Source organism: Mytilinidion resinicola (assembly GCF_010093595.1).
Source record: "Mytilinidion resinicola strain CBS 304.34 unplaced genomic scaffold BDZ99scaffold_6, whole genome shotgun sequence".
NCBI classification, from domain to species: Eukaryota; Fungi; Ascomycota; class Dothideomycetes; order Mytilinidiales; family Mytilinidiaceae; genus Mytilinidion; species Mytilinidion resinicola.
This window is the reverse complement of record NW_022985442.1, coordinates 1,351,157-1,371,793: the sequence shown is the minus strand read 5'-3', so window position 1 is coordinate 1,371,793 and position 20,637 is coordinate 1,351,157. Positions and strand designations below refer to the sequence as shown.

The following is a 20,637-nucleotide window of genomic DNA, read 5'->3' as shown; positions in this document are numbered from 1 at the left end:
TCCAGACTCGGTTAGCCCCCCGCTGCACCTTGGCAAGCCACCCGCAAAAACTGACCCACACGCAGGCCCACTCCGCCTCCGATCGCCCCGGCTGACCCGCCGCAGCCTTGCGCACTACGGCATCCCAGACAACAGCAAGGTGCTTGCCATCTACCTATCCTGGTCCGCGCGCCGCTCTTCGCGCAGTCGCAGCTCGTCGGTTATGTGTTGTCGGTCGGAGACGGGGGTTGAGCCGCGGGTGGGCAAGGGGGCTAAGGGTGCGTCGGAGCGTGGGTGGCCGGTGCGGGCGCTGAAGCTGGATCTGATGGGGGTGGGGAGTCAGTTTGAGGGGACCGCCGGGCGGTGACTGTATGGCGTTGGGGGCGGGAGGGGAGAGGGGGATGGTGGTGGTTATTGGAAAAGTGTAGGATATAGATGCGTAGCAAAATTTCTCCCATCTGTCGTGCTGAGCCTTGTTGAGATGGGATGTCGTGGAACTCCAACGATAACCGCACGTGGTGACATTGTCCCCAGGCCCAACACCCAGCCAGCACAAACTGGGCTACCTTGCTATCAAGGCCTTGAAGACCTGTTAGTGATTTGTCTGCCGTTGACTGGAAGAGACCTCTGTTATCGTGGCATTAGATGGAAGCTCGATGGAAGCCATGATTCCCCGTAGCGAAACCCCGGACGGCCATGCCATCTGCCGGATGCACACCTCCCCATTGCCTGTCTGATAGGCGCGCTGCTCCCCGTGAAACACGAGCGGCCGAGTCGTCGGATGCCGCCTGTCCTATTCCTGATACGCATCCTTGAAATCAAACCGGCGCACCACCATCAACACAGCGTGACCCTGAGATCGGGCATCGATAGCGTCTGGCCGAGACAATGGCGCGGCGCAAACTCGAACGGTCGCCAGGCGCCCGCGGATAGGATGCAGAGGGTGGTCCTTCGGGGACAAGGAAAGCGCTCGGGGCAGGACCTCGTCGAGCTGTGGCCAAACTTGTGTCCTCTTTCTGGACCTGATGGTGAATGGCATCGTAATCAGAGCTCAATTGCGAGAGTTGGTCGCTGCCGGTTCGCCTGGGCGCTTGAGGTAGTAGCGGGAGGGAACAAAAGTCTTCGTGGCCCATAGAAAGCACGCGTTCAATCTGCAGCCACCTCGCCAGCCCTCCTGCCGTAGCCTCGAAAAAAGAATGTCCCTCAAGCATGCCTTCTGCCACCCTGACGCGGGGTGTGCGCAGGCGCGCGCCGTCCTTCTCAACATCCATCTCGCCGCGAGAATACTCGTGTCCGAGGCGGAGATGGAGTCTTGATGGATACTGTGCTGATGGATGCAGAACTGATGGAAGCGGCGATGAATGCTCAATTGATGCAGTGAGAACGTGTGTTGTGAGGGGAGAAGACGAAAGTAGACGCAAGAGGGAGTGCGGAAGCTCTCACTGCTCTTGTCGCTCTTCTCAGCCCTTTGATGTCGCTCAAGAGGACGTTGATCTGCGGGGGAAGCTGACGTTCGGCCGAGTCGTCAACACCGTGTTCAACCGATATTCGCTAGCAAATTCGTAAAGGAGGGCACGCGGTGGGAATGAAAGCCCTCGGTTGGGCTGCGTCGTTGCCGTGCTTGTCGTGCAGTTTGGACGAAACATTAGCTATGCTAGCCCACAGGGCACGCTCAGAGCTCTCTGGCATGAGCCCAGAAGCTGTCTTCATCTGTAGACGAGAGGGCGGCAGCGCCGGAGGGCTGAACGCAGGGCGCGCTAACGTCCACGATCCTTCCATAAAGCAATCGAGCATTTGATTTTTTAACGCAAGAGAGTGGAGAAGCCGGCCAGTATTGTGAGTGAGTGTTCGATCAAAGTGATACAAGGGTAGAGATACTAACTCCGATTGGTGGTACAGGCATTTGGGGCGTTTAGTGGCTTTTACCTGTTCCATGCTGTCGGTTGATGGAGGCGGGGTGTCGGTTGATGGAGAAGGGATGTCGTGTGATGGACGAAGAGCCTGTTCCATGATGGCACTCTCGGTGTGGGTTGATGGACGAAGAGTGCTGGTTGATGGACGAAGAGTATCTGTTGATGGACGAAGAGTATCTGTTGATGGACGAAGAGTATCGGTTGATGGAAGTGTATCGGGCCTAGGGCAAGCTACCCGTTCTGCGCAGCTGAGGCGACGTTGATGTGCCGTCAAATACCTTGCGGAGAAGAAACTTGTTGACATTTAGACACTAGAATCATGAAACGTGAACCTCATCTCTAAGCTTTCAAAGCTTCAGAGACAACGATGACTTCACCCATCATGGTTAGCATTTCTCAGCTCCTGTGCTGATGTTGTAGCAGAGTAACGTACCTTTCTTAAGAGCTAGCGAGGGTATCGATATCGCAGTAATCCTATCATGAGGGCTTTCCGACCTCCTTGAGCCAGTCCAACGGTCTCACCAAGCTATTCAACCAGGAATGCTCGAATTAATTGCGCCCAAAATCGTTCTAGTGATCATCGTAGCCAGATAGCATATCCTGAGAGTCTGATCGGAATACAGCAAAGAGATCTGGCGCTTCCCAGGCAGCCTGAGTATCGGCCTCAATTTTGACTTGCCATTTAAGCACGGGGTGGTCCTCGTTGCGCAAGGAACGGTGAGGACGGAGGGCAGAGACATAGGTAGCTAGGAACGGTCAGTCTAAGTATACTTGTCAAGGCCGGTATCGAGAACCTACTATCCTGCCTAATCTCCCTATATGAATCCGTGCGGACGGCAACCAAATCAAGCCGACATCGGGCTTACGCTCAGTAGCTCGTGACTACAAGGCTACCCTGCCACTTATCGAGGCCAGCTGAATAGACCTTACGCATTCCGAGCGCTGTTGCCCCACAAAGTGGCCCATGAAGAGCGAGGAACTTCCAGGGTAAGTTTGCTAGTGTCCGAAGATCTTCGGCACCGTGCTCAGCCATAGGTAGAGGTACACAGCGACGGCGAAGGCACGAGTAGTGCCTAGGCCAGCTCCTTCACGTTGTTGGAGCGATTCGGGACTCACGCCACCATTGTCGCGCTTGAGGTGCGATTTAGGTGTCGCGGAAGGAAGCTGGGCCTGTGCCTGTCCATCTGAGATGATATTGACGGGTACTCCTGGAGGGGCCTTGATCTGGCCATCGAGGATTTGCGTGACGGGAGCCGCCGGCATTCCAGAGGCGAGGAAGGCAGTGGCAGCGAGGATGAGCGCGATCTGGACCTTGGACATCATCTTGATGGAGCGGTGACGGTGTCTGAGGTGGCTTGACGTGGTGAAGTAGAGTGGTGGTGAAGCAGAGCAGTGGTGAAGCAGAGGAGAGAAGTGATGATCTCTGTGTGATGCTCGCTGTGAGGGATGTTATTCCAAAGATAGGGAAGGAAGGTGCAGCGAGGATGAGCGTGATGAAAGCAATGGGTACTCCTGGCGGCCTGCGGGGCTTAGAGCATCAGGTCCGATACTTGAGGTGGTGCCATCCAGTGGCCAGTTCCGAGGGCCTCAGAGCGTTAGAACGCAATCACCCAGCCCAAATTGACGGAACAGAAGGGGATGGCCATTGCCTTCCCGCATTTGGCAAGGGTCATTCATGCAGACTGTGACGTGTTTGTAGCAGAGATTTGTTTGGCCTTGCCTAAAGGTCTTCTCAGGCTTCGGGATGCAAACGTCCGAGAAAGGGAGACTGGGATACCTAATTGGGCGCAGGCACGCGCGAATAGGTTGTGCTTAGAAGAGTCGTCCAGAGACCCCGCTTTTAGGATTCAGTGACAAAAACGTTACCACAAGAAAATTAGTTTGTGGCAGCCCAGGTGCTCATGGCAACAATATCGGGGTTTCCTATCATACCGAAGTAGAGTTCGGTAAGCTTTGGATTGCTACCAGAGGGTCCTAAGCTGATTCGAGGGTTGACGGACGAAGAGTGCTGGTTGATGGAGGAAGAAGAGAGGCGAGGTGAGGAGGAAGGGAAGATATATTCGCGCCGCTTGGTGGACTACATCACTGTTGGAGCGCTCCGATATTCTGCACTTGTAATCCGTGCTGTTTGGCGCGCTCAAGGGCACTCAGACTGTTTTCGGTACCAGACGGATGTCTGTGCAGAACTAATCTGGACGTGTCATCAACTCTGAGCGACGCTAATGAGATGTTAGGTGTGTGTGGATTGCAGTGTCTGGGAGTGGAGTGAGGAGGCAGGTAGGTGTGTAGGTGTTGCCATCATGTGTCGATACTTTATCTGCTGAAATAGGACAAACGTTTTTTCCGGAGCTCTCTACGGTGCTGTAGAGGTATAGAGCAGCTTCAAACGCTCCTATGCAGGACCTGTTTGCTCAGAGGTGGATGGCTAGTGAAGGTGAGTTGAAGTGTGCGAAGGACGGAAGAGAAACAAGGAACAGCGTACATACATGGGTGAGAACGTGGCTGAATGGAGCTATCAAAGACTAACAACATCTGAGGTGAGTCACGTAGAAAGCTTGAAGTGTAGAGGATTGAAATGTCTCCCTCAAATGCGTACGCTGGAGGTACACCTGAGCTGGGTAAGTCGTCAACAGCTCGAAGCCGAAGTGAAATGGTCGGATTGAGGCTATAGAAGTTTGTATGTCTATGCTTAGTTCGGAGAAAACGCTGGGCATCTCTTGCGCTGCGATTAGATGTTGAAGTGAGATCCATTTATACCGGAGCATGTGATAGTTACCAAACGGAAATATTTGAGGATGCCAGGCACTTTGCTTTGCACGAAGAGCTTGATGGCCTTACGTTACTAGCACCCGAAATCATTGCAAGCAAAATCTCTTCGCTCTTGTAGCAAATACCACCGAGTACAAAGGTGCGCCTGGACACCAGCTAGACTAGACTTACCACTGTAGCATACAAATAAGCTATTTCGACACGAACTGCTAAGAATGAGTCCTCCAGCGATGAAATCTCACTCCACCTACTCAGCGTCGCCGAATTCCGAGGATATCGATTATTTCCACGTTTCTAAGCCAAAAGAGACTTTGAGTGCTCTCAACAGCATTCTACCAGAGCCTCATCACTTCCCGGACAACGCAATGAGCCATCAACACGTGTTACTTGTCTGTATCTCGCAATGCGTAGATGCTGGTGCGGATGTGCTGTCCGTAGTAGCACTGTACGGGCGTGATAATATTTGGAAAGACCGAAAATGGGACGAAGATGAATTTTCAGTGACTGCAAGGGTGGTTGAACCGAGCACGTTGAAAGCTTGGATAAAAGGAGACGACGGAAGTCTCGATGGACTTTTCAGCGATAGCAGAAAAATAAGGAAAGTCGCTCGGGAACATGGAATCTTTTACAACATGGTTGCGCGCCAATTTCACGAGGTTGTCGACCTACAATTCGGCGACGGTCCGCAAGACCGTAGGCTAGAATCGACGGAACAGGATGAGCAGGTCTACGTCATGTTACAGGCGATCCGTGGTCATCTTGATCGGCTTAGGGAGGCGAGTCCGAAGAATTATCCGAGGAAGGAAGATCACCTCAAGGTCCTTAAGACGGAGTTAACGGAAGTTGGAAACTTTATTAACCTGAAGTCTTGGGGTCAGTCAGGCCTCAAACACCAGTTCTGGTGAGTGCAGAATTGCGAAGGTAGGTGGGCCAGCGCTGATAAAAGAATACAGGAAGTGCGTCGCGACTAGGTATTGGCCGAACAAGAAAACGAGCGGGGATCAGATCAAAGATATGTATGACAGATTACGCAAGGTCGTCATTGAAAGCAAGGACGAAGATGAAGTCGTGTAACACAAAGACAGAGAGAAAGAGCTGTAGTCGTATGTTTTCCTGATGACACGGGCGAACTGAGCGATGAAGAAGATATGGGCAATGTCCAGCTTCTAGAGCTTCACGCTCGCATCAAAGGAGAGGAAGAAGATGCTTAGTTAGATAAGAGGTCTTCTTCATAACATGCGATAGGTGCTAGCTTGAGGGTATCGTATAGTCAACTGGTTGTCGTTGGATTGAAGTTTGCAAATGAACGTGCTCGTGACCAGCTCGGCAAGAGTTCTCGGGACCGCCGATTTCAGGCCTCCGACCCTCCCGACCCTGCCTCCCGACCGACTCTGCTAGGATACCGTAGCCTAATTCGAGGCGCAGCAACATCAAAAGATTATCAAAAGCCATCATCCCCCGGACATTCAGCCCTTTGCCCACGGATCCCTTTGCCTCTGCAGCGTTCTTGTGTGCTCTAGGATGAGCAACACGGCCCATCCGCACATTACCAAAAAGAGGGTCAGCACTGCGTGCAACGCTGCCATCATCCTTGTGTGCTTCCCGATTTTTTGCCCAATCATTTGCGTCGAGGGTGCTGTGCTGCTGATGACGAAACGTCGTGTCTGGAAGAAAGATCAGCAGATGAAGCAAGACAGAAAAGCACTCGAGGCCTCTTATTTAAAGAAGCGCGAGAGATATGCCCCGGATCCGCTCCCTAAGACGCGGCCACGTGCTCTCACACTGGGAGCCTTTACGGCAGAACCAGAGGAACTAAACCCTAGGATCGAAGAAGAAGAGCATGAGAGTAAACAGCAACAGACGGAAGACCGAGCCGGAAAGATGAGGAGACAGTCTACCATCGATAGCATCATCAGGAAAGCGAGGAGGCAATCCGCCGTTGATGGCGTCAAAGAAAAGCCCAAGCGACAATCGACCATGGATAGCCTCAAAAGCAAGCCTACGAGACAGTCAACTATCGACAGCTTAAAGAGCAAGTTCAGGAACGAGTCGGTCACTATTGATCAACTTGAGAAAAGTGGCCTCTGGAAGCTGCCGTTCGAGCTGCGAACGACTATATGGAAATACGCTCTCGGTGGCAACTACATTCACATCCTGAAGAAGCGGGGCCGACTCGGTCATGCCTATTGCCCCGCAGAACACCCCGAAGAATTTGCACGAGTGGATAAGTGCTCGTATCCTCTGAAGGATGGGTTCTCCGTATCCACGGCATTTCCCTTTAGGACAAAGCCTCTGGGATTGATATCTTCATGTCGGCAGATGTACGTTGCCGGTGATCTTTACTAATGCTTTCAATACATTGACTCTCGTATAGATATTCGGAGACCGTAGACATTCTGTACTCGCATAACACTTTCTCGTTCGACGACCTTGACGCTTTGAACTGGTTTGGTCTTACTACCTTGCCACGGAGACGTGAACTGATAACCAAACTTCATTTCGAGTACGAGCTTGTCAAGACAGCTCAGATCTTCCAGCCGCAGCTACCTCCGAACGATACCAAGACCTGGATAGACGCCTGCAATGTTCTAGCTTCAATGACCAATCTCCAGGAACTGAGAATAATCGTTAACAGCCCTTCTGGCTATAGCGCAAACAACGTGTTTCCACTATTCCCCGAGTTCCTGGAACCTTTGTCCCATCTCTCGATAGCCGGAAGGTTCGATGTCTACGTCCCTTGGCCGGCAAATCATCCAGCAGAGAACAGATTGGTCCCGGCGGAAGCATCATTCGAAATAAAGCGCTTGGATGAGGACATGAGTTTACGTCGCGCAGACTTCGTGATCCCATTCACCGTTCAGTGTCTGCATTGCGAGGAGTACACGGAGATCAAGAAATCCGTGGTTGGGTCCGCAATAAGGACTGAGTCAGATGGGACGACCCAATTCTGGACCTTTCACACCTATTGTGGAGGATGGATTGCGTTTACGTCGGCTTCAAGGGGGGAGTACGCGGTATTACAAGGCGCAAAACGGGTTCTTGAAGCTTGAGGTGCGACGGTTAAACGGGTACGAGTGGAACCAGATGAGAATCAAAAGTATGGCTCATCGACTATCCTCAGTGGCTACGTAGTTTGGAATGGTAGCTAGGTAGTGATGCTGCGGGAAAGTGACAAGCTAATGTACTCTTTTGCCTCGCGACAGTGAATTACACTGATTTGAGTGACTCCTATGTCTTCATAATACGGAGCAGTCGAAGAAGGTCAAAAGTTGGATTCCTACGGGCAAATGAAGTCCGCTTTAGCCGACCCTTTTACTCAATGTCGAATTCTAACCTCCTGTTCTAATTCAGTCTTCGCGTCCTTTTCCTTTGCTTTCTTGGTTGCCTCTGTCATCGTGTTGCCGTTGCTAATTAGTCGTCCAGGCTCAGGAAATCCAAATTTTCGACTAATGGGGCTGCCCTTTCGCTGAAGCACACGATGGTTTCATGGGACTTCTCCTCGTTCTAGTGTGGTCTTGAACTACGAACGAAAGAGTGAGGCTTCTTCGATTTCGATGAATTCCTCGACTCGGAATGATGGCAGATCAGATGGCAAGGGAAATTAGAACGATAACTCATAGCTTTCAATTGGAGCAACGACCATTAAACTAATTGAATTGCGTACAAGGGTATATTACGACTCTTCAAGCTCTCTGGACTTAGTCGGGGGTCAGAGTTGCATATTCCCCCGGTGATGTTGTTCTTGAACATCTCAAAATAAGCTGCATCATTTGGTGATCTTTCATATGCAACTCTCTCCCACTCAGAAGGTAGAGTGTCGAGCCGGGGGTCTTCTGCGGTCTGCTGGTACGTCCGAAAGCTCATATAGCGGTGCAATGGTCGGCCAAGGGCATCCCCGGTAACTATAACTTTCCAACCTACGGGCATTGGGCCGAGGATTCCTTTAGCATCTTCGAGCCCGTGGATGTATGCTTCGCCGACAACTTGGAATCTCCCAAAGCCGGCCGCACGTATAATGATAGGCGAATAGCTGCCGAGAAGAAGGCATACCTCATCCCCTGAGTGCGGTTAGTGTCTCGAAGATAGTCGATGATACAGCTACCTGCATACCTGCTTTGACGCCGTCGGGAGCTGTTCCTATATACCCATCGACTGTGGTAAAAAATACGCGGCCTCTAATCTTTTGAACACAGTTTCCGACCTCACGAATCGAATATATCGAATCATTATGTGAATCAGGTCGAAGCGCCGATATGTCGTGGAGTAAGCTCACGAGTTCAAATACACTCGGAAAGTGCTGCGCCGGATGGCGCTCGCGCGTTCGATTCATGAAGATGGTCAACGCGAAAGCTTCCATTATATTCTCTCCAGTGACATAGACGTCTGTTTTGGGCAGATGCTCCAACCACTCCGAAACGGCCAGAAGTACTTTCCCAATCTCCAGAGAGGCAGCTGAGCTTACTTCTTGGACAGCCGTACAGCGCAACCCTGTAACCTCTAATATGTCTGGCGGAATATACTTGAAGTTTGCACTTGATAAGCCTGTCGAGAGTTGCTCGCTAAGAATCGGGGCGGCGAAGTCAGTTTTGGACCAGTCAGGCACCCATGATGGACCGCCTATGCTTCGTCTAGAAAGAACGCAATGTTTCAGGAGCTCCAGTCGTCGTGTGAGTGCTAAATGAGCGAGGAAAGCATCCTTGTAGACATCCTCCACAGGCGAAGCGTAATCCGTCCTGAGCCTGGCATTGAACGATGGTGCCGTAAGTCCTAAAAGACCGTATATTTTGTCCCTGGGGTCGGCGCAACCCTTACTGCGGCCGAGATCTAACAGCGTGCCCATTGGGTGACCGATTGCGTCTGCCGTAAGGTAGGCAATGTGACGGCAACGCTCCCGAAACATTAGGGACGGCAGCTTTTCCTTATTATGCAGACATAGGATCGCTTTTCGAAGTATGGGCCATGTGATCTGATCGTGACCACATTGCAAAAGGCTGTGAGAGCTGCTAAGTTTGATCTCCTGCCAGCACCAAAGTCGGTAGAACCATATGCGTTCTATGAAGTGAGACAATGCTTTCCAAGTTCGGTCATCATACAGAAAGTGACATGCATTTCTCCATAGGTCTGGAGCTTTGGATCCCGGGGAGCTAAAGAGCCTGCCAGCCTTTGTGACGATGAGTTGGTTACCGATATACCGAAGGGTGGCGAGAGCGTGCTTGCTGTCGCCGTCTTCCTTGCCCGTCCAGGCCACTACCCGATACGCCAATCTGTATATATCTGCCATTCGCTTGACCTGGGCATTTCTCTCTTCAACGTCTTGTTGATTGATGCTAATCGCGTCGGCCCAGATTGTCCGTACTTTATCGACATGCCGAAGGTGTCGAAACGCCATTGCAAGACTTTTGCCAATTCTGATGACTGTCACCTCTATCTCTTCATTTGACTGATAGTCTTGTACATGGGCTATTTCTGGGTCATCCATGGTCCCCCAGTTGTATGACAAGGCTTCATAATAGGGCTCGAAGCTGGTTGGCCTGCTCTGTGCTGGTTGCAAATTGGCAGGTGCATTCCTCAATGGATGGACCCAAGATGTCTCGTATGTGTGGTTATTCAAATAAAAGAGTTCATCTTCGGACGTTCTCTCAGTGCTCCATGGATACGAAGGTATGGAGCCTATATCGCAAGTATTGTCTTCGGGATCCTGCACGCCAGTTGGCGGAATGAGGAGCGCATGATGGATCGATATTCGAATGTCATCGATGAAAGTCCCAGGCAGCAGGGAGATAAGACGAATCTCTTCTTGGTCCCTCCTGAGAGGAAGGTATTGATAGTCACTCATGTTCACATGGTTCTAATTGTACCACGTGCATGGCTCGAGCAGATTCTGTTACTGATTGACCAGGAACGCAAGGGGAATGGGAAGACGCGGTCTGCTGCACGGGCGGAGCACGTTTGATTTTAGCAGCGCGAAAGAGCTTGGTGAAGTTGAGGCGCCTCAAATCACGTGCTTTCCATCGTCCATCCACCATTGGGCCAGCTTATCTGGCTCACGTAAGCCAAGAGCCTCCCAGCCTTTGACGCCGTGAAGAGTGAATTGGTATTGGAGGTTAGAACTCGACATTGTATAAAAGGATAGGCTGAAGCGGGCTTCATTTGCCCATAGGAACCAAAGGATCAAAGGATACAGTTCAAATCGAAAAGGTGATAAGCATAAGGCTTTTGCCTTGCGAAGACCAATTCAAAAGTCCAATTCAAAATCCAATCCAAAATCCGTATCTGAAGTGTATCTTTAGGCAAACCTAGATGGGCAATGACTATCTGAGGGCACACACGATTTGACAAAAGTCTTCGTTTCGCCACATGCATGCAACCCGTCTGTGAATATGTTCAGACGATTACATTGGGAAAAGGGACTGGATTTCCCCAGAAACTGAGCACCGAAATCGCAGGGTACAAGGGAGAAACAAAATTTTGCAAAGACGTTAAACACTTTGCTCGGAATTTAGGCTATGGATGCTTGCCTACCTGTGCGGAGGTATACGTCAATAAAGTCTCATGGGTAGCTTAGGATAGAGAAAACACTTATAAGGGTCAGTCAAAGTCTTAATGCAGAAAGAATTGGAAATCATAGGCGTATCGGGCGTATTAACAAGGCCGTTGGAGTTCAAGTCAAATTGTCTGCCCGCGGTAGTCCGTATTGCCTATCCATCAGTTCAGTTTTTTCAGACTACTTGCCCTCGGGGAATAGGTTCGCTATTACTTACCTGGACGATCAGCTTCATTTGGTAGGCAAAAGGAAAGCCGTTTCCCACAACTTACAGTAGGGGTTGCGCGGATTCGAGGCGAAGTAGGGAAAACGAAATCCAAAGAGACAATCCAGAGAGGAAATCCAAAGAGGAAATCCAAAAAGCAAATCTAACGAGGCGAGGGAATTCAAAAAGCAAGTCAAAGTCGGATGGCAAGTCAAATCTGCGTTAACTCAGAATTTTGGTGAGTATCCAAACTATCAACCCCAAAAGTAAGCCAGTCTGTTTGATAGTGTTCCTAATCCTCTCGTCAAGCGTCGTACTGAAAGATTTTGCCCATAACTTTTGTATTCATCGTAACCAAAGCTTCCCTCCGTCGCCTTACCATTGTCAATTTTGGATTCCTTGCACCAAGTCGTCATCTCCGAGATTACGGTTAGCCCTTTCTCGTCACTCTTCCGCCTCTGCCCGCTATTTGCCCACTACTGCTGAAAGAGCGAGGTATCTCGCCACATCAGGGTATGGATTGACATGGAAGATCCTAACGGTGTGTAAGAATTCGTATAGCGTCGCATATGCGAGAGGGCCACTTGCCCTTTGCTCTTTGGAAGTGTTAAGCTGTGGCGTTTGTAGGTTAGCATGCTTCAGTCAATCCAATACCCTGGTTCATGGTCAAGTGTAACTTACGGTTAAAGGAGACCTCTCAATTAGCTTCACCTTCACCCCGAGCTCGCGACGTATTTGATTCTTCACAGCTCGTCGGCTGTCCTTCAGCGACTCTGCACCAATCTCCGGGGTCGAAATGTACTCGACTATTTTCGAGCTTTCTCGGTCGTAAGCCGTCAGCCACCAGTTCAGCTTTGCGTCAGAGCAAACGAACATGGCTTCGAAACTCAAGTCGGCTCATAACTTTGGTTCCTCGGTCCTCTCGTCCTTCATTCCCCGAAAGTCTTTGCCATTGATTCGCAGCACTTGCATGTTCTCTGGCACAGGAATAGTGGCCAAGACACAATCCCATGTTGAGGGCAGCCAAAGTCCACCCTGGGGCATTGATTTCATGACATTTTCCGTGAGCACGCCGCAACGTCCATTGCCTGTAAGTTTCAAAGGGGCAATGCTCAGATTACGATTGATCATCCGTACGATTGGACATGTAGGCTGTGCGATTAGACATGGTTCCTGTGCGGTCGCAGATTCCTTGTCCCAACTATTCTCTGGATTCAACGTCAGTTGTAGTTTAGACAACTCGTGTGAAACGATTGGAATTAAGCCATACCTTCAACAGGAGCGTTTGCCTCTTCCAGGGCTTTCTTTCGGATATCGCCCCGATCCCCCCTATCCAGTCTGTATAGTAAAGATTGGATGTAGAGTGGAGCCTGCTTCATCCCCAACCGCTTCATCGCATCCATAACTTGCTTGTGGCATTCATCGCGCCTGGTTTGGTCACTGTCGTCGTGTCTCTGTTTCCCATTGCTGCCGGTGGATGAAGATTCAGGGAAACCTGCCGCCTTTCCGGCGAATTCTTGGTTTGCCTCTCCAGTGTCCATAGCTGAAGCTGGTGCCAGGATTGGTCAAAAGGGGGTAAATTGAATGGCCGTTGAATGTTATAGGCAAGTCAAATGCTATAGGCAAGTCAAATGTTATAGGCAGTGGCCTCTGGCGGTCTTTGCTGTCGGATATCGTTATGGCGCATCATCCAGGGAGGCCGGTAGGTCTTGAAACCGTCCACAGATGAAGTCGGAGCTGCTCTAAGGCCTAGGACTATGAGAAAAAGAATTTATAGGTACCCCTATTCATCCTCTAACCCAATTAGGAAAGACTAGCGCTGAAAATCACGTGATTCAGTCTTTGACTTTCCATTATAGCACCATTTCATGTATGATTCCATCTACAATCTGACTTATCAGCGCATTTCGAGCAGATGATTTGACTTAAATGACCTCCTTACTGCGCCTGATACACCCTGCATTAATATTTGACTTACAAAGTACCTTTTCGCGTGCGTTCTCCTTCTTGTTCTAGGCTAGCTACGAAAGCTTAAAAACGTATATCCTCCCCGAGTGTACTGCGGAAGACATCAAGCCCTTGCGCACTTTCAGGCTTCAAGATTTTTCTCTCCTGTGAAAAACGAGTGTCAGAAATGAAGGACGGCACTCAGAAGAAGTCTTTGTACTCCCTCAACAAGCGTGTATGGTTATTTTAAGCTTCCAGCCCTGCCGTGGTCGGTATACGGTAGGGCTTGTGCGAACTCGAGGTAAAAGAAAAAAGGAAGGCCAAAAAGCAAATCTAGAGAGGATATATATATTCATAATTCATAAAATAGAATAGAGATGATACATAATAGTACTACAGTTAGTTGTATAGTAGATAGAAAAGAACACATCATGCAGCCATAAATAGCGAACTAATAAGAAGGCGCAGCTTAACATAAAAAACTGGACGGGGGTTACAGCAGATAGTAGCCCAGCTAGAAAATCGCACGAAAATGTTGACTTACAAAGGGATGGGGCGTAGTTTCGGGATACGCGGACGGCTGCGGGCATCAGCGATTCGATCGTAACTTTTCATCTCGTTGCTCTCCAGGTCAGACACACACTAAAGTTTGTAAATCTGTGTGAATGACATAGAGAGGCGGAGGAGCAGCGGCTCTCGCTGCTTCTTTCACCACATGTCTTAAATGGCCGAGTCCGGTGCAGTGAACTTGACTTGGTGTTTTCGTCCTTCGTTCATTGCAATGATGATGAGCAAAACACCAGCTCTGCCCGGATCTGTGCTTTGCAGTGAAAGCAGGCGATGAAATTATAATTGAAGTTGGAAGTGTTGCGATTGGGGGCCAGCTGGGAGCCGGAGCCCTGGAGAGTTCCGAGTGCTGAGACATGTCTTGGCAACTTCACCGAGTCCTCAAATAAGCACTTTCAAATGCGCACAAAAAAAAGTTGGCTAATAAGAAATCTATAGCATCTGTATGGTCCATATTGGCAAACGCTGCAAAGAAAGTTCTGAGTTTGCCCATAAGAAGTCAACATCGGAGTGCCGAAAGTGTAGAAGCCGCAGCATCCTAGACCACGGCCCACTTTACCAACTAGCCATCCAATCAAAGAACCCCTCTGATTCTTGCCCCGCACAATCCTCGCACATTTCGAAATGCCCACGCTTTCACAATTCTTGCTGACTCGCTGCATCAAGTCGTAATAGTATATCTAATTTTTCACCACTTCAAAATCCACTCCGGTATGGTGTATCGGCTAGCATCGCCCGCTTTCACTGCAAAGCACAGATCCGGGCAGAGCCGGGTTCGATTCCCGGTACCGGAAATTTTTCTTTTTGCATTTTTATGTTCTGGAATGCTGTTAGAGGTGTCGGGGTTGAGTTTGGGAGGGGTTGTGGACGCAGGGCATCAGTGCGAGATTTTTGCCCCGCCGAGCACCACGCGGGGAATCTGACGCTACGGGGAGTTGAACATGATGTGAAGCATGCAGAGGGTGGGTTCTTCGGTTGCCAGAATGGGCTTTGTTATTTTGTTCTTTTATTAAAAGACGCGTGATTCACTTGAGTATACGCAATTGATTCTAGCGACTTAGATCCTTCAAACAGGAGTGCCCAAGCGTTTCTGAGGTATGTGAAAGCGTTAGAAGCGTTGTAAAGCTTGCAAAAAGTTTTGTGGTAATGTATCTCGAATGGCATGATGTCGCATACTACTGTGATACAAGGGTAGCACTTGGTGAGTCCGACTTCTCTCGTTCTTTTTGCGCGTGTCTCGAGATGTGACCACCCTAATCACGAGCGCATTCCATACAAACGTAGAGCTTCACTTGTCCTCGAGTATCACGCAAAGATCATCCTTGCGCCGGACAATGTCACAGTCCCAAAAGTGAATCCATATCGAGCGGAGACAGTAATAACTCAAATTATGAGCCTAGTCAAAGAGCAAATAGCTACGAAAGTGGTATCTTGGACCTCTCAAAGGTATCAACCGACGACCTACGGGGCAAGAATGCTTGCAAATCCATAACTCGCTTTAACGCCGATGACAAAAACTTCCCGCCCTAAGACACTGAGGCAGAAAGTAGGCATATCGCAACGCCGACTCGGAAGTCTATGCATGCTCTTAACATTCAAGGTTGGCCACCCACCCCATTACCCGTGTATTACGGAGATCCGATCCCATATCCCTCGTTGGGGATGAGCTCGTAGCCTCCTTCTTCTGGCAGGTATATCGCTGCCACAGCCACACCGGCTGCGGTTGTGATGAGCATGCTCCAGCTGACGGTGCAAAGGACCCAGGACTTGTCGAGGTACCAGCCGTTGAAGAATCGTTCGTCGTGGTCGAAGAGGAAGGACTGTTCGAGAAAAATGGTCAGCTTTTAGTTTGCGAGGGGCTGTTAAGTAAAGACATCGTCGGCTTCCTTGAAGAGAAACACAAAAACAGTCGAAAGGTGCAAAACTTACCACAAGAGCCATGCTAACAAGCTGCACCAGTGCCGAAATGACCAGAAACGCGCATACAACCTTCCAGCCTCTGTCCCTTCGCTGCTTTCCTCCTAGAATTATAATCGCATAGGACGTGAGAGTTGCAAGTTCGAGGATGACGGCGAATGACATCAAAAAGCCGACAGTCCGCCACATGCTACAGAACGACCATTTGTCGCCAGTGCAGTCTTCGAATCGTGGGAAATGATTGCATACGCCGGTCACACTCGAACAGCGACGGTGAAGTCCGTAGGAGAACTCGCGGGTTCCTTCCTGTATAACATTAGCTCTGAATACGGAGCGGGGCTACGTGCGACGGAGTGGCCGAAATGTGGAGAAGAAAGAGTAGACGTGGGTAATTGAAGTCCGAAATAGAATGAACGTACAGAACCGTAGCTGAGCCATCGAGGCATCACAATGCTGGCTATGGTCATCGCGGTGGCTGCGAAGATGTCTCAGTAAAGCTGTCGCTTGTTGTGATGTAATGCCAGAACTCACCCGCAATGGTAATCCATAGCCCAACTCCATAAACAATCCTCCTCGTCATGTTGCCTGGTTGTCCTCTTCACCCAGCTCGTGCAGGATCGGTAATTGCCACAAACCGACTACGAAGGAGGAGGGTGGTGTGGAGGAGGCTGGGGACGAGTACCAGGCAGCGAGGCAGAAAAGTAGGGCTTCGAGGCGCGGCGCAAAGACAGAGAGATAGGCGAGGGTGCCGCGTGACTGAAGTAGCAGTGAGGCCGCGGGATGCAATAGCGTCGTATCTGCGCAGTGCTGGGGGTGAGATAGCTGCAGTCGAGTCTGCCACACCTCGACCAAATCGCGCACGATCGACGGGCTGGCAGGAAACGAGAACGGCAGAACGGCTTTGCAGTGCAATTCGGCTTGGCGCCACTCGCCCTTACCGCCTCCAGCCCACACGGGTCGCATACCGAAGCCGTATCGGGCCATGGCATTCCTACAATTCCATAGCCGCCCTTCACGCGCCGTGACTGGCTGTACTGCTCTACATATGCACCGTCACCAAGTTGGCTCTCGTCAAGTCTAGCTGAACGAGGAAAGGCCACAGGAACTTTATTCAGCTTCTGCTCCCGCCACACCCGCCAGGACCACATGATCTAATTCTATGGTGCTTTTCGTGACATCCACCGGTCAATAGCCATCGCCCTCTTTCCATGGCCGTCCCACTTCCGCTGCTCTCTTCTTGGGATCTCTGCCCCTCTCGAAAGCCTCCTCTTTTACCTTTGTCATCTTCGCATTCAGTTCAACGATTCTCTTCGGCGCCTGCACCAGCTTTTGTGCCTCCTGGTTTCCGATTCTCTTGTCATCCTCAATGACCCGTTCTAGATTCCCTTTTTCCCTTCCAAGGCTTATATACTCTTTGTACTGCTCCTCTCCACCGAAGCACAATCTAAACCCATCACAGTAACATATATGCACCTCAGGACAGAGCTCCGGCTGCCCAGTCCAGATATACTGCCAAAGATACTCCCATACCCTACCTGACAGCGCATCGGTCAATTCTGTCGCGAGCACCCAGTCCCGAAAGAACTCATACTGCTCCAAAAGCAGCGCCTGAATTCTCTCCCTGCTGACCGCAAATTGCGAGCAACAAGGCTGTCTCAGCACCTTCGGCATCGGTCTCGCGGGTAGTAGTTCGCTCCATGCCGTTGCAAACGCTGCAAGTTTGGGATTCTCGAGCCCGAACTCCGCCCCCAAATGGTGGACTTGATCTGAGCATCCAGGGCTCTGGTGACACCTCAAATTGAAGTACCCATCTCGCACCACCTTGTGTGAGGACAGCGCACGCAGCATCATCGGCGACGAATCGTCCAGAAGGTCGTTATTGTGCCACGCCACGGGTGACGCATGCATGAATATTGTAACATCGGAGAGGTTGTGGTAGTGTGTAATGATGTATGTCAAGTACGGCATGACTTCTCGGCCTTTGTTTTTGGGTACGGTGAAGGGAGGTATTGGGGAGTCGACGGTGTAGATAGCCGTTTGGAGGGAGGATGAGGAGCCAAGCTCCTCCTCTATCCAGCTCACATCTTCAGAAGATGTTCGAGCGATAACAAGCGTCCGTGTGTGTTCATAGTCCACGGACTTTGATGCGCCGGGGGTATACTGTGGTTTCGGGAAGACTCCTGGAGGATTCTATGGGCAGGCTGTCAGCCTTTCTCTATGGCGATTGAGGAGGCTAGAACTCACAATTGCGGCTCTAGTAGACACCCTATAGTATATGAATACAAGGGCAATAAGAATTGCTACCAATGCCCGGCGATGAATGTGTCCCAGCCCTATCATGCTTGATCAAAGCATGAAGTAGCGATCCGCGTTGGCGACTGGAAGGCTGCTGCTAAAACATAACGTACAACTGAATCATCACAAGCATACTGTATCTTTATCGATTCTCGTACAACGCAAAAGCTGAAGAGAGGATTGGTGGTTTTCTCGAGTGGGTATCCGCCTCCAAATCACGCCAAGCCCGGAGCTAACCCATTTTCTTGGCGTATGTCATGTGATCACGTAAATCTCTAGGCGCGTAAATCACTCCCACTCGCGTCTCTCATCCTCAAAGCACCAACAGCACCACCATGAGTTCGCCCGCATCTTTCGTCACAGCCCGACAGGCCCAGTCGTCGCTCTTGACTCCAGACGACTCAAGCCCTCCAGGTTCGGAGCCAGAGCCGGTCTCAGACGACTTTACATATCACCATCCGCAGGCGCCTCTCCATCGCCCCACCAAGCCCCTAACCTACCAATTGCGAACCCACTCTCTTGTTTATTTGGACGGCCAGCAATGTAAGTTCTCAGCATTGTCATACAGGTTTTGCTAATGCTTGTTCCAAGACCTCGACGGCTTTACGCTCCTTGACAGTCTCCTCGTCGCCGGAAACTCCATCTCTACACCAGAGAATCCCCACCCAGCCCTGCTTCCACCTCCACAATACCTCGCACTCGCCTCGACGCTTATAGTATATCCCTCTCTCACCACAAAGGCCAAGTCATTCGATAAGCAAAAGGCTGCAAACTCTGCGCTGCACTATTTACGCAATGTGAGCAAAGTCGTGGATCCTTCAAGCGATGCCCTTCAGACTGCTTTTGCATTTGCAACTCCAGGCTCGACTCGTAGAGCCGGAAGAGGAAGAGGAGAAGACTCTCCGGATGGTTTGGGGGAGACCAAACTCACAACGAACGTAGCGAATGCTGGGTCTATATGGACAAGGGCGGAAGATTTCTGGCACATCGTTGGTTGGGCGTTCAACTGTTCAGTGGCCTATAAGAATAGGTGGGAGAGGTGGAAATTGTGGCTGGAACTTATGCTCGACTTTGTTGAAGCTGATTGGAACAAGCGGATGCCTCTTTTCTCAACTGCTAACAGCGACGATCATATCGCGACTCTAATATGGCGTTACATCGCCTCTCAGGAGCCACAAAGTCGGACCACAAGAAGAAGAATCCTACGCGCTATCCTGGCAGATGGTACTTCCAAAGCGATGAAAGAGTTCACGGAGGTGTTCAAAGATGAGGCGAAAGAAAGGAAGCAAGATGAAGAGGCAGTAATCAAGGTCCAAAAACCACTCGATATCGATAATGACGAGTTCGGAGATTATGATCTTTCCGAAGACGAAGACGCTGTCATGGAAGACACAACCGAGCGAGCTTCGACTCGTCCATCGAGGAAAGCCTCAAGACAGAAAGAGTCGTCTACTTCTTCAGAATATTCATCTGATGAGGATGAAGATGGCAGAGAGGCGAGGGACCCGGTAGAGAGGCTAGGCGGTATGGATGCCATCAAACTGCGACAACGATTACTTCATCTTGTAAGATGCTTAACTACCTTTTGGAATGACTGGACTGACCAAGTCATAGCTTGTGGACGTAGCCGCCGCTACTGGACACCTCAGTAAAGCCAAAAAAATGTATTCACCCGCCCCGTTCTCGACGGCAGATGATTTATTCGATCTCTACACGGAGTTCCTTCGGCCACTTCCAACTTCAGTCTTCAGCATTTTCCTCAGCACTTCAAAACTAGACCCATCGGCCCAGGCAAGGCTAAACACGACTCTCCTGATTCCACTGTTGCCTGCAAATCCTTCGGAATACTATCCCCTGCCAGACCAGTCACAATTCGAGGAGCATTACTTACCATTCGCTGCAAATACGCATAGTTATGGAGATAATGCAAAGATAAGCTTAATTTTCGAGTCACTTTTCATACAGATGATGAAAAACAATGCCCTACAACCTTCAAAGGAACTACGCCAGGCCGTGGAGGAAGGTGTGGCAGCTCGGCAGGCTAAGGCATATGGCGACGCAAGACGGAAGCAGCGTAGGGAAAGCGAGGAGGCTGCAGCAAAGGACATCCTGAAAATGAGCCAGGAGAGGTTACTGGGGTTGGTCGAGATATTAGAATTATGTGAGTACAGAAGCAGACTCACAAAAGTTGCTGTTTGTTAGACACGATCTGGGGCACTAACAACCGCATAGCGTCTGATGACCTACCGAGCCTGCCAAGCAATGCTTCGACACCGCGCGGTGTCAACCAAGCCATCTCCTCCCCATTATCGTCCGCCATTTCAGACCATGATATAGATGCGATGGAACATTGATTGGAGCAGCCTATGACTTTGAATCGACTGATGGGCGCTTTGCGAAGCATACCCGCACTAAGGCAGGCTTCTTGTCGAGACTCGACCGGAAATCGGCTAAAACTCGAGAGTATGTTCATAATCGATATATTCGACAGTCCTTGCTAA

The 20,637-nt window shown here is 50.4% G+C and overlaps 9 protein-coding genes and 1 non-coding gene across 10 annotated transcripts; 4 read left to right on the top strand and 6 right to left on the bottom strand.

Moving 5' to 3' along the window:
- Window positions 1–1,265: 1,265 nt before the first annotated feature.
- Window positions 1,266–2,340, bottom strand: BDZ99DRAFT_267983 (uncharacterized protein). Its single transcript, XM_033713864.1, has 2 exons — window positions 2,326–2,340; window positions 1,266–2,263 (listed from the first exon to the last, which is right to left on the bottom strand). Exon 2 carries the CDS (start codon window positions 2,194–2,196, stop codon window positions 1,531–1,533), a length of 666 nt encoding a protein of 221 aa, XP_033579462.1. The 5' UTR covers window positions 2,197–2,263; window positions 2,326–2,340; the 3' UTR covers window positions 1,266–1,530.
- A 347-nt stretch (window positions 2,341–2,687) lies between these two features.
- On the bottom strand, window positions 2,688–3,215 carry BDZ99DRAFT_558529 (uncharacterized protein; the record flags this gene model as incomplete). Its single annotated transcript, XM_033727237.1, has 1 exon — window positions 2,688–3,215. The coding sequence occupies one exon, from the start codon at window positions 3,213–3,215 to the stop codon at window positions 2,889–2,891; it is 327 nt and encodes a 108-aa protein (XP_033579461.1). The 3' UTR covers window positions 2,688–2,888.
- Window positions 3,216–4,658: 1,443 nt separating this feature from the next.
- On the top strand, window positions 4,659–5,737 carry BDZ99DRAFT_461174 (uncharacterized protein). The gene has a single exon (XM_033719556.1). The coding sequence runs from the start codon at window positions 4,877–4,879 to the stop codon at window positions 5,564–5,566; it is 690 nt and encodes a 229-aa protein (XP_033579460.1). The 5' UTR covers window positions 4,659–4,876; the 3' UTR covers window positions 5,567–5,737.
- Window positions 5,738–6,159: 422 nt separating this feature from the next.
- Window positions 6,160–7,925, top strand: BDZ99DRAFT_569164 (uncharacterized protein). Its single transcript, XM_033727854.1, has 2 exons — window positions 6,160–6,982; window positions 7,036–7,925. The coding sequence occupies exons 1-2, from the start codon at window positions 6,183–6,185 to the stop codon at window positions 7,709–7,711; spliced, it is 1,476 nt and encodes a 491-aa protein (XP_033579459.1). The 5' UTR covers window positions 6,160–6,182; the 3' UTR covers window positions 7,712–7,925.
- Window positions 7,926–8,182: 257 nt separating this feature from the next.
- BDZ99DRAFT_558523 (uncharacterized protein) lies at window positions 8,183–10,497 on the bottom strand (the record flags this gene model as incomplete). Its single annotated transcript, XM_033727236.1, has 2 exons — window positions 8,183–8,719; window positions 8,772–10,497. The coding sequence occupies 2 exons, from the start codon at window positions 10,495–10,497 to the stop codon at window positions 8,304–8,306; spliced, it is 2,142 nt and encodes a 713-aa protein (XP_033579458.1). The 3' UTR covers window positions 8,183–8,303.
- Window positions 10,498–12,101: 1,604 nt separating this feature from the next.
- BDZ99DRAFT_267857 (uncharacterized protein) lies at window positions 12,102–13,300 on the bottom strand. Its single transcript, XM_033713863.1, has 2 exons — window positions 12,681–13,300; window positions 12,102–12,618 (listed from the first exon to the last, which is right to left on the bottom strand). The coding sequence occupies exons 1-2, from the start codon at window positions 12,949–12,951 to the stop codon at window positions 12,308–12,310; spliced, it is 582 nt and encodes a 193-aa protein (XP_033579457.1). The 5' UTR covers window positions 12,952–13,300; the 3' UTR covers window positions 12,102–12,307.
- Window positions 13,301–14,631: 1,331 nt separating this feature from the next.
- Window positions 14,632–14,718, top strand: BDZ99DRAFT_t34. The gene has a single exon. It is a non-coding gene; the product is annotated as a tRNA-Glu (tRNA).
- A 667-nt stretch (window positions 14,719–15,385) lies between these two features.
- On the bottom strand, window positions 15,386–16,779 carry BDZ99DRAFT_439669 (uncharacterized protein). The gene is made up of 4 exons (XM_033717671.1): window positions 16,373–16,779; window positions 16,261–16,316; window positions 15,854–16,147; window positions 15,386–15,744 (listed from the first exon to the last, which is right to left on the bottom strand). Exons 1-4 carry the CDS (start codon window positions 16,419–16,421, stop codon window positions 15,553–15,555), a joined length of 591 nt encoding a protein of 196 aa, XP_033579456.1. The 5' UTR covers window positions 16,422–16,779; the 3' UTR covers window positions 15,386–15,552.
- A 180-nt stretch (window positions 16,780–16,959) lies between these two features.
- Window positions 16,960–18,308, bottom strand: BDZ99DRAFT_439666 (uncharacterized protein). Its single transcript, XM_033717670.1, has 2 exons — window positions 18,086–18,308; window positions 16,960–18,031 (listed from the first exon to the last, which is right to left on the bottom strand). The coding sequence occupies exons 1-2, from the start codon at window positions 18,179–18,181 to the stop codon at window positions 17,027–17,029; spliced, it is 1,101 nt and encodes a 366-aa protein (XP_033579455.1). The 5' UTR covers window positions 18,182–18,308; the 3' UTR covers window positions 16,960–17,026.
- A 163-nt stretch (window positions 18,309–18,471) lies between these two features.
- Window positions 18,472–20,490, top strand: BDZ99DRAFT_518325 (uncharacterized protein; the record flags this gene model as incomplete). Its single annotated transcript, XM_033725281.1, has 4 exons — window positions 18,472–18,679; window positions 18,728–19,701; window positions 19,751–20,297; window positions 20,369–20,490. The coding sequence occupies 4 exons, from the start codon at window positions 18,472–18,474 to the stop codon at window positions 20,488–20,490; spliced, it is 1,851 nt and encodes a 616-aa protein (XP_033579454.1).
- Window positions 20,491–20,637: the final 147 nt, after the last annotated feature.